The sequence below is a fragment of the Epinephelus lanceolatus genome, chromosome 6 (genome assembly GCF_041903045.1).
Source record: "Epinephelus lanceolatus isolate andai-2023 chromosome 6, ASM4190304v1, whole genome shotgun sequence".
Taxonomy (NCBI): domain Eukaryota; kingdom Metazoa; phylum Chordata; class Actinopteri; order Perciformes; family Serranidae; genus Epinephelus; species Epinephelus lanceolatus.
The window spans coordinates 16,730,164-16,749,960 of record NC_135739.1 but is presented as its reverse complement, the minus strand read 5'-3'; the positions used below and the strand labels follow the sequence as shown (position 1 = coordinate 16,749,960).

Sequence of the window (19,797 nt, the reverse complement as noted above, 5' to 3'; positions counted from 1 at the left end):
GATGTGAACAGAGTCAGCTGATCTGACACTCAGTGGGAGACTGTTCCAAAGCCAAGGAGTGGACTCTGGAACAGTTAGAAGACCCAGACTAGCAGACCTGAGGGGCCTGTTTGGGCGGTACCGTGTGAGAAGCTCAGTTATACACTCCAGTGCCAGATCCAGATCACTAGAGGCCTCGTATATCATTGAAAGAACTTAAAAATGGATTCAGAAAAAGACTGGAAGCCAGTGCAGGCAAACCAAAATAGATGTGATCTGTGAGGATTGTTTTGTTTTAGTCAGAAGTCCAGCTGCTGAATTTTGAACGATTTGGAGCTGGTGTATAGCTCGATCGCTCACCCCTGGCCTTGACAAGATGGCCATTGAATGGTTGATAACAGTATGTGATTAACAAGAGCTGGATTTAGTTGGTGTCATGAAGACTATACAGTTGAGTTTGGGATCTCTAGAAGCTTAAGGAGCAATCTTGCATCATATGAGTCTCTGTTTTTTCTTTTCTTGCACATGTGCACCAGACACATGCATGTATCTGATACACACTGCCAGTGGTTTTATACTGTTCCCCTGATCTGCAGGTGGCGGTAAAGCACAAAAGAACATAGCTACACAGTAGGGAAGAAGAAGACAGTCAACAGTAACTATGGATGTAAATTAGAGAGGTTTCAAACTCTTAAGAAAAATCAGCTTTGCAGATGGAGCTCAAGGGTACACATGTGCTTTCTGGTGATTAACACTGAAGGTAAACAAGAAAACTCCACAAGGCACCTTTAATGTCCTGTACATCTGACGCTCTTGTAGCGATACCCCATCACAGACAGTAGGGGTCCCTCCCTGCTTAAAATACTGTATTCTCACATAACACGCTACTTTAAACTCACACTACTGGAGAACAACACAGCTTTATCACATGTTTACTACGAGTGCTTACTATGAGTCCACTACAATCAGATTTTGCTTCTTTAAAGTTTTTGTTACACATTAGACTTCATGGTGAGGTTGAACACAAACACACAGAAAGGATATGTTAACATTTGATTACTAAAGCGGGAAGTTAAAACTGACTACAGCACATGCACGTGACGGAAAATTTCATCTCAAATGAAGCTTGCAGTCTGTGTATCCATTCTAATGTATGTTGTCCTCTGGTACAAGTTCACTAATAAGACAAGTCTGCACAGGGAAGCTAATTCCAGAGCTTTAGCTTCCTCCACTGTTCCAGTGGAAACTGTCAGTTCCTTGGCACAGCCCGACCTCACCTATTACACTCTCAGTGCACTTAGCGGGCATGTCGTCAACATTCTAATGGTTTACAATGACAGTGTTTTTACAGTACTTATTCAATCTAATCACCCCTGGGTTATCATATTCTAGGTGAGTGTGTGTATGTGTGTGTGTGTGTCTATGTGGGCGTATTTGCCTGTGTGAGCATGCAATACGTGTATGTGTGTGTGCATATATGGATACATATATGTGTGTGTGAGTGCATAACAGCATTCCTGTGGTGAGTGTGAAGCGTTAGCTTTTGTACTACAGAGTCCTTTGACTGAGAGCAGCTTTGTGAGCTGCAGCTACTGGGAGCTGCAGGCTGGGAGACAAGTCAGTGCAGGCTGTGCCACATCACACACGCACACACACACACAACTCAAACATTCACATAGGCAGACATTAATGCTATATATCAGCTCACTTATCACCACATGCAGTCCACACACACATGTACAGCGCATGCCACTTGTGAATGACTTCGCTGCCTTTTTGTGTTTTTGTTGCCAAATGTAACACAGCTACATCCTCCCTCCGCAAGCAGCCAAACATCCTATCAGGAATTCTCTGGCTGCCTCTCTGGAAGCGCAGCTGATCTAAGCTCATGGCAGGGCAACAATCAAGCCCGCAGTGTGAAACCTATCCACCTATTTATCACACCGATCGTAGACATGATGTGGTGGCAGGGGAATGCGCTGCCACACACCCCACCTACGTATCTACTTCCCTCTACTTCCTACTCATCCTCTCTCTCTTTCTGCCCTGCTCTTTTTTCTTCTTTCACCTCGTCTGCCGCTCATCCCTCTTTGATTGTCTTTCTCCGCTTTCTGTACTTAGTTTTACACCCCTCGCACCCTTTAATCTTTGTCTCACTCTTTCTTCTTCCTAGCCTTGTGAAGTCCCATTATCCACATGACAATAACACACACGGTGTACAAAAAAGGGTGCATGTCAAGCATATGACATAACTGAGAGCTCAGGCTCTGTATATTTACATTTAGCTGACACAGAAGCCCAGATTAATGGATGCAGAATCAGATGACATGCCTAGAGGAATAAAGGCTGTAGCATTCAGACAGCAGATGTAACATCCTGCATAATCAATAGCGAGTAAGTAAAAGCTAGTGTAGGCAGAAAATATATAGAGTAGTGCTGCCTCTGCTGCTGGGTACAGCTGGCATTAGCATAAAGATAGAGAGAAGGTTGGAGATGGAAGGTAAAGCTGTGTGTGAGTAGGAAAAGGTGTGGTAGATGAAGTTACCTGTGTGCACAGGCACTGAGGGCTGCTCAGTTTCCTGGTTTGCTATTGGTTGCCTGTCCTCCACCGTGGTCTCCACTGGAAATACAAACATATACAAACACACACACGTTAGATTATTCACATTTATGTGGCTGCCACGGCACTTAAAAAAAAACTCGTAATGAATTCAACAGAGTTTCAGTGTTGCATAATCTAAATACTGCCCAGAAGCATTATCCACCCCACTGAGCAACACTTCTTGGCAAAACAATGATGTACACTCAGTCTCAACAGAGGCCTGCATTAAAATCTTTCCAAAAATAGCCAGGGCCAAACCATGGCCAGAGGGACCGCCGTGTGTGGAAACAAATTGTATCTTTTTCCTTTTCAAAACAGGGAAATGGTGGCATGAACCTCCCCCACACAACCATACACAAACAAACAAGGTCAGGGAGCTCTAAACAAAAATATGATTCTTTTGATAATCTACAGCATGAACCACTTGGCACAAACTGAGGTCTTTTCCCACCAAAGTTTTGTCTATGCCTTTTCCCCAATCTGCCCCACAACATGAAGGCTCCTTTGTTGTTGGGCTGTGCGTCGGAAAGGAATGTGACAAGGATTTCAAAGGGCTGGACAAAAGCACTCTGTCATTTGGAGAGAGCCCTGTAATACAGCAGAGAGCGAAAGAGGGTTTTGGGGGGGGGGGGGGGGGGGGGCACGGTGGGTAGCTCTCCTCAGAAAACTCATCCAGTAATCAGCTCAACACCTGAACAGCTGTTTCTACAGCTCAGATCACAGCACACACACAGAGGAGCACAGGAGCGCTTGCACGTGCATGTGAATAGACACACATACAGATGCATGTACAATGGACATGTGGACGATTACACACACATATTGAGTTACAACTAGGCTAACTGACTGTATCTGATAAAAACACAAGCTCACAAGAGTTCCTGAGAACACACGCACAGGGGCACACACTTGTTTCCTCTGAAGTTCCTCTTAAAGTTCTGGGATATGCTACAGGTGAGTTATGGCCCACCTATTGTAAAAAATCAACAGTATAAGGTTGATAGTAGCTGCTCTGGGATGCGCACGGCAAGATGTGACAAGCAGTAGTTTGAAATTGTGGCTGTTTCAAAATGAAGTGAAATGAAAACATCTAAGCAATTATTTTCACCAAAGTCTATTAGCGTTAGCATGATAATTTGACTTAAAAAACACAGTATTCATGTTAGCTAATTTCTTTTTATGTTTTGCCGTGACCAAACAGTAGCTGCTGCATTGGATGTTGGGAGCAGTTTATGTACTTTCAATTTCAATTTTTCAATTTAAAGGGAAATTTAACCCCCCAAATGACCATTGTTTTTCTCGCATGCCTCCACGGTGAACGAAAAATCCAAAGATGGTGGAAACTGTTGATGAGTTAAGGTCATAGAGGGTCGCGTTTAACAACAGACTGTAAGCTGCAGGCATCCAAGAATTACTGTACCAAACTAAATACAAATATAGCATGGCAAAAAGCCAACTTCGAGTGAATCTGGGGTCGCCTTTTCCTTCTATTGGTGAACTTGTTTACAAACAGTAACTGACAATCCTGAATGGTATACATTTAAACACACGTAACTGATATTAAAGGAATACTTGACCACAAAATAAACTTTTGTAAATCAAGTACTCACCACGTGTTTCCTTGACTTTGTTAGGAAAAAGTTTTTCTCACATGCCTCCACGGTGAACGGAAAATCCAAAAAAGGCAAACATTCTTTATTAATTGGGGGTCCGCATTCAACGACGGCAAAACTATATCAAAACATCTGTTTACAGTCTCATGCAGTATACTCCAAGTCTCATTTATCCAGTCGTATGCTCAGTACTTCCAAAACACATGCATTTTTGCTAAAATATCACTATTCAATAAAACACCTACACATAAACAGCGCAGGTGTGCAACTCGTCCATGGGTGACATTATACAGAAGTGTTCTAAATAGTACGATTTTAGTGAAAATGAATGTGTTTTGATAGTACGGAGCATTCAGCTGGATAAATGAGACTTGGGTACTAGATAATTGATATATAGAGTTGTGAGAGAGGTTGTAAACAGATGTTTCATATAAAACCACATGCCCCGTGCACAGCACTGTCAGCCCTTATAACTTGGTGCAGGTGATGGCAAGAAACATCAGTTTGATAGTAAATAAGTAGATACACCGTACACAAGAGGGCTGAATTGCCTTTTCTTTTGATTTAGTCTTTGAAAACTAAATTGAAAGAAGCAATTAAACCCTCTTGTGTGCGGTGTACCTGCTTATTTACTATCAATCGGATGTTTTCATACAGTTTTGCTGTTGCTAATTTTACTTTAATGCGTTAGGATTTTCTCAATTTTTTGGATTCGTCATTCACCATACGTTCAGAAGGAGAGGAATTCCACGTTGTTTCTCTACATGGACTTACAACTGATGAATCAGTCTTGTCCAAGCTGTCACAACTTTCCCCAAATGTAGCAAGGTAGTTAGCTAACTATGTAAGAAGATAACGCTCACTTCTTAGTCCTGCCTACCACGCTACGATTGGTCGAATGTTTTTCCAACCAGTTAATGTCTTTGAAGCGTTCAACAAATCTGAGATGAGGGTGGAGAATCAGAAATCTGAAGCCAGGTTATAGTATAGCCAGCAGCAGCGTGAGTGAATTATGGAGCCTGACAAGTTGTAAGGCCAAAGTCCTGGTGATGTGCGATGTGAGAGCTCTTACTGTGAGGACACTGGGAAAGCGGAACCTGCTTGATGCGTGTCCCGTTTCGACAGGCAAACACTTCCATCTGACACTGGTTCTGGTAGAGCTGGCCGTCTGACCCACAAACTGGCTCCCCGTCGTAACCACAGTCCCTGTAGCAAGTGCAGCGCTCAAACTGCTCCTCCTCCAGACAGCCAAACACATTGTTACACTGGTTCGCCTGCACAAAACCTGCAGAGGGAATATATGTGTTTTAAAGAAACTGATGGCAGTGTGGTGTCTGTGAATCATTAAGGAGCGTACCATGAGTCTCACCTATCCACTGATTGGTTGAACTTTCCACCTCATTGCAAGTGGGCCCATCACACAGCTCCCGTGCTAGCGGACTGCTCTCGCTAACATTGTAGAACCGCGTGGCCTCAAAGGCTGCATGAAAAGGGCAGACCCACACCAGCACGTTCACACATCCACACACACAAAACAAGGATGACACTCACCATAACTAGGTCATAAACTTGAAAAAAATCCAATTTCCTCAAAGAAAGAAGTCGCTTCATAAATCATGGCAAGCTAGACAGTTTTCCTGCTCTGTAACTCTTTAAAGAGCAGTACTTAAAATATTCATCAGAGGCACACCTGGTTCGTAGTAGTCATAGATCTTGACCGGAACAGGCGCTGTCTTGCCAACAATGTATTCCCGGACGGCTTGAAAGGCCACACACGTCATGCACTGGCTGGGGATCTAAGAAACAGTGGCAAACACAGAAAAAATACTTGCAAAAACACTCAGAAACAAATACAAATATAAAGCAATTTAATTATGTACACCAATACACTGTTACATACAGACTTTTCCCTAACTCTGTGCAAACACTGGCTCCTCATCCACCATTTCCAGACATACGATTATCTTCGATCTGAGCCTTGATGGACACAACAAGGGAGATTTTGGATTAAACTCACTTCATCAAAGTAGAACAACACTTTTCTTCCATTCAGCTCGTATCTCTTCAGACCCACCCGCTTGTCCATCAGCAGCTGTTGAGAAAGAAAAAAGAAAATCAGGCTCTGCATGTAGAAGAACACACAACTGGACTCAAGCAAATCTGTGCAGACACAGACTTTAAGATTTTGGTTGGTTTATTGGTTTAGTCTTGAAATTGGTTCAGAAGTTTTGTAGAGTATGCGTGAACATGTGTTGTTCTTGGTGAAGCATTGATGTGGGAAATATTTCTAAATGCTTCTGTGATCCATCTTACTAGTTTCTTGCGCTACCCTAAGAAAACCCCAGAGCTGGAAACCAGTTCAACACATTACATACCAACATCTTTAAAAATAAGAGTTTCACAAGGCTCAATTAATTCACTAAAAACAAAAATGAATTTATGCATATTCCCCTCTCTCTCATGTATTATATCTGTTGGGAGGAAGTAAAAACCTATGGCTGATGATCCATCCATCCATCCATCCATCCATCCATCCATCCAATTTCAACCACTTATCCAAGGTCTGGTTGCAGGGGCAGCAGGCTGAGCAAAGCACCCCAGACGTCCCTCTCCCCAGCAACGCTTTCCAGCTCCTTCTGGGGGACCCCAAGGTGTTCCTAGGCCAGACGAGATATGTAATCCCTCCAGCGTGTTCTGGGTCTGCCCCGGGGCCTCCTACCAGTGGGTTGTGCCTGGAACACATCTAACGTGAGGTGCCCAGGAGGCATCCTGATCAGATGCCCAAACCATCTCAACTGACCCCTTTCGACACAAAGGAGCAGCGGCTCTACTTCGAGCTCCCTCCGGATGTCCAAGCTCCTTGCCCTATCTCTAAGGCTGAACCGCGACCTCATTCTTTCGGCCACTACTCAGAGCTCATGACCAAAGGTAAGGGTTGGGACGTAGATGGACCAGTAAATCGAAAGCTTTGCCTTCCAGCTCAGCTCCCTCTTCACCACGACAGTCTGGCACAATGCCAGCATCACTGCCAAACCGCTGATCCATCTCACGTTCCATTCTACCCTCACTAGTGAAAAAGACCTCAAGATATGTGAACTCCCTTGCTTGGGGCAGTAAGTCACTCCCAACTCGGAGGGGGCAATGATTTCCGGCAGAGAACCATGGCCTCAGATTTGGAGGTGCTGAATCTCATCCCAATCAAAGGAATCCAAAGGGATCCAAAGCTCATGGCTTGTCGTCAAGCCAGCTGGATATTTGATTCTCACATTAATGGACAACTAGGAATCATGGACATGGAAATGGACGTAAACAGTAATCAGCACCACAGTGGACTGGACAGTTCCGTCTCATGGTAACAAGAGTTTGCTATTCACTGAGATTAAACACAAAGTTTAACTTCATGTGACAAAAATCCTGGACAAATCCTACTTTGAACAAAGTAATGTCCTAATGGTTCTACAAGCATAATGTGATAAGGGTTGCAAATACATGACAGGTGAGCTATTAACCTTATAAACACTGCTTGCATAGGCCTAGCTTTGTACTGTCAAAAATGTCGACAGTCACAATGGTATGAATGGTGATATCTTCACTTACTGTGAATTTCAACATGTTGTTCTTTAGCTCAGACAAGAGTGAACAAACTGCACAGTCAGTGAATACATATCTTTAAACTATACTGAAAGATCATCAAAGTGATTCGCACTTTGCACCTCGAGGACAGTGCCCTTACCACCCAACTGTCAGAGTCCACATGGTCTGTGTTTGCTCTGTGGGCAACGACTGAAATGTAAACCATATGCACTCCACCATGACATGATGGTCCGCGTGGTCACCAGTCATGGACTTGGCTAGGCATGTATCAGCAGAAATCAACAAGGGTCGCCTGATCAGTGTTTTATACTTCAGAGTGTCTGGTATTTTGTAAACCTTGTGCACAAATGTCTTGTTGGGTCAGACATGTATGACCATATCTAGTAAATATAAGTGTATGAATGAGTAATGGGGAAGCTGTTTACTGCAAATTTGAGAGTGTGCATAGAGAGCCAGCGGAGTTAATTTCCCCCACGGGGGGATTTTTCATTCTGTCAAAGGTGGCAGCCTTTGGACAGCAGGGGTTTATGAGGTGCTCAGCTCGAGCTGGCGCCACCGAGACACACACACACACACACGCACACACACACACACATGCATGAACACACACAGCACAATTGGTCTCTCTGTTTACAAAAGCATTGTTTGCCTATCTAGGAACTAAACATTGCCAATGAACTCCCATAGCTCTAATGTTATACCTAGAGTGTGTTCTGGGTCGTTAAAACAAGCTCATTATATTGGGTGATAAGAGGCCATGGCTGCGGTAGCTCCCAGTCAGTCACCGGACTAATCATTCATGACTACAGCTTCCATGAAAGCAACTAGACATGACTGTAGAACCCAAGCTTGCCACCATAAATTGAGGAATGCAAGTGGCAGTCGGGCAGGCAGCAGTAAAACTCCAAGGGAGGCCAGCAGGGGTGTAAACTGAGCTTGTTAGCCACTACAACTCAGGTCAGCCTCAACTGACACACTCACAGTGGTATCTGTGTGCATGTGTGTGTGTGTGTTTAACATCTCCCCAGGTAGCCAGAGAGGTGGCTCTTTTAGAGGTGGAAGCCTGCAGACTAAGGCCCTATAACTGTCTAGTAATGAGGGACAGGCTTCTGATGGGTGGCTGGGGAGCTGACCTGGATCGCTTTTAAATTTATCATCACTTTCTCTCGCTCTCCATCAGCAGAACCATTCCTCAAACTACTCGTCCATCCTGTGACTTCTAATCCTTCAATCCAGTCCACTGTTCATAATAGTGTATCTGTCTCTTCCCTTTGTCCTCTGTAAACTACACAAGGTTTCTCCAAGTCTGTACCTCTTAAGGCCCAAAGAGGTGTGTGTATTGCCCAGAGAGGCCCGGTGGCCTCTGACTCCTGAGACATTGTAACTCCACGGGGTCTGAGCTGGCTGGTTTTTCCTAAAAAAAACACCATAAAAAGGACCCTCACCTTAATGATCCTTCCTTTGCCTATGACACATACAACACATGGAGACACATGTGACTAACACGCTGCACTTAGAGGGCCTGTCTCATTTGTCTTCAGGAGCTGTTCTGTCCAACTTCTTAAAAGGAAGACAGGTAATCATTAGACTCCTTCCTGCTCCGACAAATATTTACTCCCTCCACTCTACCACTGGAGGAATATCCATATCAAAAGTATGTGTGTGTTTATTTATGCGTGCATGGTAAGGGATGCGTCCTGTGTGGGTGTGAATGTGTATTCATGAGGTTGGGGTTTGCAAAGGAAACTGGAGGAGTCAGATGAATTCCAGTACATACTGCTTTTTCACGTCAAATGGTCTCCAGATGTGGACACATCCGTCTCCATTTCCACCTGCCCTCTCAGTTTGGGCACTTACCTGACTACTGACCCTGTCTGTCTGGCAATATGTGAGCCACTATGACATTGGCCAATGAGTGCCTACGGGTCTAATCCTTTAGCAAAGTGTGTGCATGTGTATTAACGTGCTTACGTACCCTCTCTAGACTTTCAATGTCTGCTCGGAAACCGGAAATCATAGGAACTTCTATGACAGCCATGTTGGATGATCCTGAATGAAGCCACCTACACACAGAGCCAAGGTTCAGGATGAAAAGGCGGGGTTGTTAGAAGAACAGATGTGTACACATGCAAGGGCAATTTATTTACTTGTATGCAGTGTGTGTGTTCTACCTGGCACAGACTTCCAAGGAGATGTGGAAGTCCATTTTGTCCTGGTGGGCTGCTGGGTCGTCATCATCGATGGGTGCCCGCCGTTTACGGTTAAGCTCGGAGCGGTTGTCAGCACGGCTCCGAGAGCGTGAGGAAGGATGGCGGGGAGACGAGGGGGAGGAGGAGGAGGAGGAGGAGGAGGAGGGGGACTGCAGGTGTCGCTCCTGAAAAGGCTCTTTCAGGTCCACCTTGAGCTGGAAGGCTGGCTTGGACACTGGGTCAGGTAGGTTGTAAGAGACATCAATCTGCAGACACGCAGAGAGCAGTGGGAATGCAGTATTTAAAACAGGGTACCAATGAAACAGAGACTTAAATGCTCGGATAGAGCAGTCTGACTGGATCAAAAGGAAACAAAATGATGTCCTGGCTTTTTAAGCATGGCACCCAGCTATGAATAGTTTTTTCCATAAACACTTCACCACATATATCACTTTGACAGACAGATCGATATTAATAAGTCCTTTCACAAATACTGGACTGGCCTATTCCTGCTAAAGTGACATTTACTTTCACTGTCTTGGCTGCTTTGTGGTTTAAAATCCAGTGATGTGTATGAAGGTGCTAAAAGAGCATGTTCACTTAACATGCTCATGTTTTTGTTGAATGGTGAACTGAACATACCCTTTTGCAACTAATGAACATGAGCGTCATTTATTCTCGCGACAATTAATCACATTCATGTAATTTGTTTTACAGCACCTGACATGCCAGCGTTGTGTCGAGGACAGTTTCCCCTTAACTAAATATGAACCAAACTTTTCCTTTGCATAGCCAGGAGGGGAGGCGCCATGCACTTTGACAGGAGGGAAACACTATTCAACAGGGAAGCAGACTTGAACGCAACACCTGCATGGCTAATTCAACTTGCAATTTGGACAACGCAGCTATCGGTACTGCTGAAGATAATTCTAATGAATATTTGGAGGAGTTTTCTCAACAAATTAGCACAGATTCCCACTGAAAAAAAATCTCACATCTTTATACACACATCGGCAATGAATTTGAAACAACACTTTGAGTTGAATTATCCGACCAGTCTAGGGAATATCTGTGAGTGAATGATGATCAAATTGTGAACTATGATTGTGAACTACTTGATTTTAATCTATGTGACCTGAAATTTGAGCTAGCTCTTGTTTCCCTGCATTGTAATGCTACGCTAGCTATGCCAGTGACATGGCTGAAGGGATGGCACAGTTGTTCTGTTGCTCCAGCATTTTTGTCCAATCTAAAATATTGCAACAACTATTTGATAGGCTGCCTTTTGTACAGAAAGTCGTGGTCCCCAGAGGATGAAGCCTAGTGACTTTGCTGATTCCCTGACTTTTCCATTAGCACCACTAGCAGATTAGCGTTTTTGTCTTAGCTTAGTTTAGCTAGTGAAATGTCTTATTTGGATGAATTGCTATTAAAGGTCCACTGAGCAGGATTTAGTGGCATCTAGCGATGAGTTTGCAGAACTGAAACTTCCTCTGTGTGTAGGAGAATTAATGGTTGTTGACGCAAAAAAGGCAAATGGTCCTATTTAGAGTCAGCGCTTTATTTTTCCGTTGTGGGCAACTATAGAGTAATATAGAGGACTTGTGGTAGAGGACATATTCCGTTTGTAGATATAAAAGGCTCAAGTTTACAAAACACGTCTTATTTTCAGGTGATAAGAAACTATTGAAAACATAGTTATGAATATTATCCTGCAAATACATGCCCCTAAATGCTACATACTGGACCTTTAAAGTTTGTACAGACATTCATGTTGCCCAGAGGTGCATTAAATATAGCCTAACAGGACTGCTCGTGTCGTCTTGCTAAGTTAATATTTCCCTATGTGATTACTACATTAGGTCTTGAACTACTATACCCAATTTTCCACCTTATTTTGGTTGCAGACTTTACTTTTTTATATGAGGATATGACCAATAACAAGCAGAGGAACTGTGCTGTGCTAATCTAGAGACATACGGTACGTCAGATCAGCTGATAGTTTGTCATTATGTCTGCTATCAAAGCAGGTTCTCATTTGTTTGCCAAATACTTGGTATGTCTCTGAGGCAGCTATTTTAAAAAAGTTGTATGAAGAAACAAAATTAATACGTTTTGGCATCATCAATTGGAAACTAACGACTTAAGAGTTCAAATATTTAAGACCTCCGGCCTTGAAAAAACTAGAAAGTCAGGAAAAAAAAGACTTAGGCAAGACTTGAAAGCATAAACCACAAATCATATTCACTGGACACAAGACATGCTTTCAGAAGACTACTATTTCAGCCTGAGGACAACTCACTGCTTTGACGCTCTTATTAATTTCACAGATGATTATTATTCCCAGAACTGTACACATTAGGAATAAATCATCCAGTCTGATTTGAGACCTTCGCAAAGCTACTAAAAAACAATCCTGAGGCACAGGACATAAACTCATCACATACAGTATGTGTACAAACACACACAGGCAGGTCTCTTTGATTGCCCCGCTCTTGTATTTCATTAGAGTCCAGGTGCTGCTGGCCTGAGGGGCTGTCAGAGGAGTGTGTTGACGCGCAGAGAGGTGTGGATGGAGGGGAAAGTAGAGAGGGAGAGAGGTGTGAGGAGAGAAGTTGTGTGTTTGTGTGTGTGAGAAACCTGCAGACGAGACTGTGTTGGAAGACATTTCAGGCACTGTACAGCAGAGCACAACATCCGCTGCTGTAGCTGGCTCTGCCTCAGTCCAGTCAAGTCATATCTCACATACAGGCTACCGAAAACAGGACTGTAAACATCTTTGACTCATGCTTTTTTATTTATGCCTTGTTTGCAGACAAACATTTAAACAAGGGTGATAAGACGAGAGGACAGAATATCTTCCAGCGAAGAGGAAAAATTACTGAATGATTCTGTTTATAAAAGGGGGTTTTGTTTGTCATTGACAAGGTAGGAAGTAAACAGCATCCTGTCCAGGGGACCACAGGAATCAACGGGAATGATCAACACATTCCAAAACAACCGGCTAAACGCTACCAGATTACTCCAATTTAAAGTCAGGAATTTGGGCATTTATGCGACGACGGCAACTGACTCTCCTGTGCCGTCAGATTCTCACTGTGAGCCGATGAAGTAAGCATTTCAGTTCTCTTTTGGACAATGTGCAAGAAAGGACATGTGCTTGTGTGAGAGTTCTACAATACCTGCATGAGACAGCAGCCCTCTCCTTTAGCGCTGACAAAAAGGCCTGTGGGGATACTGGGGATCTGAAAAAGAGGGAGAGACAGAAGAAAGAAGAGAAACAAAGAGAGTCAGAGGGGGCAGGGAGAGGTGAATGAGTCATTTATCAAGTGAATGAATGCTGTAGGCTGCTGCGCTGCCACTGGTGGTTCCCTGGCTACTAACCAGCAGGCCTTAATTGCCCCCAATTAAGCTGACACCACTAATCACAGCAGAGGAACATGCCCGGCAGAGAGAATGTTCTGCACTCTCACCTGAACCACTCTGGCTGTCTTATGGAGCACTTTTGCACACACACACATACACAGAGCAGCGCTGACCTGACGCCACAGCGCCCTGGCCAAGGTGGTGCGTGCCCACACTGTCAAATTTGCAATGTGTGGGCAAACAGGCCAATAAAACAGAGTTATAAAATCAACAGACCAACAAGGTGCTTCTGGGAAATCCAGTCCAGTTAAGCCTGGTTTGGTTTGGCAGTTTGAAAGGGTCCTGGCTACTAAACAGCCGGACACAGAAATAGAGATTAATGTTTAATGCCAGAATGTGGCTCTGGTGCTCATCAATCACTGTAATAAAGTGGGAAAAGTTTCTACACTGAATTAAAGCAGTGGGATTTCTCTTAGAGGAAATGCCACCTCTGAAGTGCTGGCAATCATTAATGGTGTTTTTTCTGCACAATTAATGCTGATAAAGCACTGTCAACCTGGACAAACAATCTAAAGGCAGCAGCGTAGCGAATCGTTTGTCATGCAAAATCTGCACACAAAAACACAGAGGGGCATGCTTGCCTTAAAGAAACTGTTATATCATTCACTGTTTCTGTAGATGTGGTTACCTTGGCACTCTGAAGGAGTTTCTGGTTGTCCCTGTTGAGTTCAAAGGTCTCCTGGAAGTCGAGGTTAGTGGAGGCCAGAGAGATTGTGAGGTTGACCCCTCCGACATAGGACAGGATGGCATACTCCGACAGAGCCTGCAGAGCTACACACGTGTCCTGCATAGGGGTTGAAGAAAAAACTACTTCAGTCTTGCTAATTTGCTCGTCTAGCTTATTTTCAGTGATGCTGCATTATCAAAAAAAGGTAAACTGATAAGGAGTACTTTAATTGTCATTTCTTTGTATGTTAATATTTTTCAAACAAAGGGGAAACTGCACATAAAACAACTGTTTAATCATGTAATGATGCTGCTACAAGTGACTGAACCAAAAGCAAAGGGAAACCAGAGAAACAGGGCTACCTGTGTGGAGGAGAAGCCGCCCAGGGCATTCCTCTGCTGGGAGAGCCACTTGACCACAGGCAGGGCAGAAGCCACATCCCCGAGGAGGGTGTAGGTCAGAAGACCATACGCCGTCATCTCCACCTCTGCTGATACCACTGGAAACAAACGAGAATTAGATTCTTATGTGCATTCTGCATTTTATTTTATTTTATTGGGGAATCAGACAGTATCACATCAGTGTTTGGCCAAGAGGATGAAAGAAAGCAAGCACGGCTAATACTAATGTAACCAACAGTCCTGGCTCCTATATTTCCACTAGGAGGGTAGCGTTAAAGTAATAATACCTGACTGTGAAAGGCCGTCGCTGAAGCCCATGAACGTGTCCTCATCTGTCATAGTGCTGCCAGTCAGACTCCAATGGGTGAGTCCATCTGCAAAGACAAACAAAGTGAGATAAAGACAGAGAGAGCACAGGGAGGGCATCCTGTATCATATGACTCATTGTATCAATATCCTAATTGTCTGAATCTTTCAGCAACTATGCAACCAAGCCCTGTGCCTTCATTGTACTTGGGGAATACAATTATTGTGATCGAGTACGGACATTTTTGTGTTCCACTAAACTCTGTCGAATCTGCCAAAACTTGCAGAAAGTTTCAGTCAAGAGGAAGAGAGGGAAATGGCCAAAGGAAACCAACAGTGAGATAAGAGACAGAAGGGGAAAGGGAGGAGTGGACGGGGCTACTGCTGAGCACTACAGCAGCTCCATTCACAGTTGAGTCTGTCCATATATTGTGTCTGAATGTGTTCAAACTGTAAGCAGTCTCGGGGCAAGACGCTTCAACTGTAAATCTGTGACAGTTTTGTGCTGCTGCACGGATTCAGAGAAATAAGCCATATATTTCTACACTTCAATTTTTCCTCACTGTGATTTTTTGGTGCATTAATCTTGTTGTTACAGAACACTTTCATTCAACATCTGGTCTTTTGCTTGTCACCTGGTGATACATCTGTTGTGCAGGTTACTAAAGTTTTGAATGAATGAACCTCCAGTGACTGATGAGTGTGGCAGTACCTTGTGTGATGGCCATGTGGTTGAGGCGGCGCAGGGCCAGCGGGGCGTAAGGACTGCGCAGCAGAGCCAAGGCGTACGCGGAGAGGGCTGTGGTATATGGGTCATCTGCAGAGTAGGTGTTGCTCTCCAGGAAATCTTTGGCTTTGGCCACTGCCACCTTCTCTTCCTGGAGCAGTCAGGACAGAGCATGAAACAAACGTAAGTGAACATGTGTCAACAGCTTACAAGACATGGCAGAGGTGGAATTGGTGTTTGAATTTTTTGAGTATAGGCTAAGTAGTGGCATATTTGCAAGCACATTTATGTATATTTCTTCTCCAACTGCTGATAACCTGCTATTTAAAACTATAAATCTGTCAGCTAGAATAAAAATGCTGTTCTGACTATATTTCTGTCCTGTTTTGGTTAAAATCATAAAGCACCATTTAATATTTACCTCACATTTTGCTTTATTATGGAGGTGCCAAAATATATATAAATACATATAACCGCATGGTTTTAATTCAGGATATTTGAGTGCAGTGTTGATAGAAGCTGTCTAGCAATGCAAGACACAAGTAAAATAAAGAAGTGACTCTCAGCTGCTAAAAACTAAGCATTGCATATGTTCAGGCAGGACACAAGTCAAGCTCAGCTCACATCCCAGCTACATCAGCTGATCTCAAACAGCCCGATCAACTGATGGAGCAGCTGATTGATAAAAGGGAGTCAGCTGATAGATCACATGATTCCTTTCTATGCAGCCAATTGGTGAATCTCATTCAGGGCGCCCTATTTAAACTGCTCTGGCCTGCCTACTGTTGCTGCTTCCTCTGCAAGCTGCTTTGAAACCCACCTCCACCCCTATCAATGTCATTTCTGTCTGTCATTTATGCTGCTTTGCTGCTGCTCTCTCTGCCTCCGGCTTTCCATGTAGGCGCATGGAAGGGCAGGGAGTTTTGCTCTCTCTGCCTCAGGCTTTCCTCGTTTGCACGCGGAAGAGGCTTTCTGCATAGGCCTGAAGAAAGGCAGAGAGGTCCCAGAACAGAGCCATACCACCAAATATACTGCAAATAAGTTTTCTTTGACTAAAGTGTTCCTGACTGAAATGAAAATGATGGTGTCATGGCTCACGACAGTTTACGAAACAAATATTTAAAGTAATACAATCTTTGGAAAATCTTTTGTACTCAGTATTTGTAAAGTTTTCAACTTTAAAATTGTAAAAATAAATTTAAAAAAATGAAAAAGTACATTGATTTGCTATATAATAACAGTCAAAAATAAGCACTCTATAGTCTATAGTTTATTGCAAGTACATTAGAAGACACAGTGTCCATTTAATTTTCTACAGCACTGACTTTCTTTTATTCTATTTTGTATTCTCTGCACAGTGGGATCATCAGATATGACTCTTACATGACGTGACCTTTGGCATACCTTTTACATACACGCACGCACATACGCACGCATGCACACACAAACACAATCATCATCACCATCATCTCTCTGCTCAACTGTTTAGAGGCTGCCCTGTGCAAACTCACAACCTCCTCCTCCACTCGGTTGCAGTTATTGAATAAACATTCATTTTGGCCATTAAAATGTTGAGCGTTGACTTTCATCTCATGCAGATGTGACCTTCCCTCTCATCCCTGAGATGATAGGTCTCCAGAGCCACTCACTGTAATTGCAGCAGTCATCTTTTAATTAAGTGAAATTGGAGGGGGGTTGAAGGTTCTGCTTTGATGTGAAGGATACCTTTTCAGTTTTTATCAGTTGTAAAAGGACAGACTCTCAGAAGAAGCCCTTTGGGATAGATAGCAGAGGAAAGGGGGAGAGACAGATGGATGGAGGAGAGCCAGAGGGAGGAAATGCTAAATAAAGAGTCAACTATGTGGACAAATGGAGAGCAAAGACAAAAACAATCAGAGGTTTGGAGGCTTTTTATATTGCCAGAGTATGCAACACATGCTGAGGAGGATTTCACCATAAATTATGCTGTAACTCTTCCTTTTCCCACGTCTTTAAGTGACTGAACAGCACATATGCTGCTGATGTTAATTGTTGAGGATGGCTATTAGTGAAGGAGTAAAGAAAAATCAGGCCAAAAACAGAGAGAAAAGTAGGGCAACAAGGGAAGAGGCAGACAGGAGATACGGAGGAATGCAACCGAGGTGTCTTTCACGGAACTTAATTGTCTCTGCACGTCAGCCTAAATCTTTTGATGTAGTCCAAAATGTGATTAGATATTAGATTAGCGGCAGTGGGGCATAACAAACATGAGAAGGCTGACTGCCAGCACATCCATCTTCACAACTATCAGGAATGCAGCGATATGTCCACACACGACCTGTACTTAAATTCGCAGCAGGCTGGTAGGAAGGGCTATGAGAGTGAGTTGTTCAAGTGGGACAGGTAGAGTTTTGATTAAAAGACTTGCTCTTTTCAACCCGCTGACATCATGAATACATTTACACTGTTACATTTATACTGAATACACTGTTTAGCTCAACACTAAGCAATGGCTGTGATGGAGAGACAAAGACTGCAGTAAGATGTTATTTTGTTGGGCTGCTTACCTCTGTGGTTATCCCTGTCTCCAAGAGAGCTGCTACCACATATGCTGTGAGTGAGATCTTCCCATGGATCCCTCCCTGTGGACAAAAGCATTAGCTTTTAGTTAATTAAACACAGTAGAGACCTTCATAATGTAAATCTAAAAAAACTCTGAGGAGTAATAATTCAAACCATTAAATAATATAAATTCTGGGGCAGCTATGAGGTTGGTATTGAGTTTCAAAATGTTACTGCTGTTTCTGATTTTAAACCCACCCCCACCCCCACTGAGACACAAGCCTACCTGCAGGTCTTTGTTGAGGATGCGTCCCATAGCAGGAAAGGAGCCGTCATCTCGCTGATGTTTGATGAGCCAAGACTTGGCTGCACGAAGCTCCTCGGGGTCAATGAAGATGAAACCCCGAGACTGAGCAAAGGACTTCAGCACAAACGCTGTCAACCTAGAGGAAGAAGAGATGAAGGTGGAGGGGGGGAACAAATAAAGACGGGTGAGGGGGAGAAGATAAGAGAGGAGATATATCTGCGATCCTTTCAAACATGTGCTGACAAATCCCCCCCAAAAAACTATCAAGAGTTTGACTGCAATCACTTTTTCAACAGAGTGAGAAGTTTTCCAACCGGTCACAGTCTTTCAATCTGTCAGCAGGGGAGGAGGGGGGCTGATAGAGGAGACTGTAGATGGAGGGATGTTTTTGTCAAAGATAGAGGGACTGGTATGTATAGACGGATCTGAGGAAATGGAAAAAAGAAAGGAAGTGAGGAGGGGAGCAGATGGGTGCGGCGGGGTTTGATCATCACTACAGGATGCGGCAGCTGTGCTCTTGAGAATGTGAAATCTCACACAGGCCAATCAAGTGTCTTTCTGCATGTATTGCTGGAGATTCCCCAAAAGCATTCCGCAACTTATACAAACACGGATCCCAGGGACGAAGGTTGTGAATCTGGCTGGCCTGGGAGTGCAACTGGAAATTTATGGGCCATGGTTTTAGTGGGCCATGGTGGAGAAGGACCAGGGGAACCACGGAGAAAGGCCAAGGTCAGCCCTGGGGGACACGGCTGAGCTAATAAACACACACTCATCCATAAACAACAGACCTCCCGGTAGTGGTCGAAAGCTGCAGTCTCTGGCCAACAACGCCTCAGTGACAGCAAGACATTCCATTACAGCACCCCTGACCACGAATGACTTATAGGATGAGGCAAGCTGCTTACCATTAAAAGACAGAAACACAAGATGGCAATAAGGAAATAAACAAACAGGTTGTGCTCTAGTTTTTAGTAGTGCTCACAACTCATAAGTGAGAGCACAATCCAAGAAAGAGCACCAGGGGAGATGAGTAGGAAAAAAAGAACTTTGCTCTCATAAAGCGAAACACTAAATCTTCCCTGGCTGGAACCTGGATGTTATTTCTCCCCAGAGACAAAACGAGGGATGAAGCCACAAGCCTGCTGGAATTTTTATAATGTTAAGTAATATTGTGTCACTGGCTTTAAATGTCGGGCCCCAGGGAAAGGTACTGGAGAGTGTAAATATGATTTAGTTTGGGGAAGGAAGGAAGCACTAGACATGCTCACTTCCACCACTCGGCCCTTGGCTGGGGTCACGCTCTCCCCCTTCTCCCCCTTCCTTATTCTTTCTCCTGTTTTCTGACTTCCAAATTCCCTTTCTGAGCCGCCCTTATCCAGCTCCGTACTTCAAAGGGTAGATCTGAGGGTCAATAGAAGACAGTAGATGGGAGTGCTCCATGA

General features: G+C 43.9%; 1 protein-coding gene across 1 annotated transcript in view; it reads right to left on the bottom strand.

Moving 5' to 3' along the window:
- The window catches only part of cpamd8 (C3 and PZP like alpha-2-macroglobulin domain containing 8), a 52,583-nt gene that overhangs the window by 4,140 nt on the left and 28,646 nt on the right, over positions 1–19,797 (bottom strand). Inside the window, exons 29-42 of the mRNA XM_033622255.2 lie at positions 18,332–18,488; positions 18,051–18,125; positions 15,490–15,655; positions 14,759–14,845; positions 14,433–14,569; positions 14,032–14,187; positions 13,160–13,222; positions 9,960–10,243; positions 9,764–9,851; positions 6,212–6,286; positions 5,885–5,990; positions 5,564–5,674; positions 5,267–5,479; positions 2,525–2,599 (exon numbers count right to left, since the gene is read on the bottom strand). Of these exons, the coding sequence (XP_033478146.1) occupies positions 2,525–2,599; positions 5,267–5,479; positions 5,564–5,674; positions 5,885–5,990; positions 6,212–6,286; positions 9,764–9,851; positions 9,960–10,243; positions 13,160–13,222; positions 14,032–14,187; positions 14,433–14,569; positions 14,759–14,845; positions 15,490–15,655; positions 18,051–18,125; positions 18,332–18,488 (1,793 nt within the window). The remainder of the gene's footprint in view (positions 1–2,524; positions 2,600–5,266; positions 5,480–5,563; positions 5,675–5,884; positions 5,991–6,211; positions 6,287–9,763; positions 9,852–9,959; positions 10,244–13,159; positions 13,223–14,031; positions 14,188–14,432; positions 14,570–14,758; positions 14,846–15,489; positions 15,656–18,050; positions 18,126–18,331; positions 18,489–19,797) is intronic.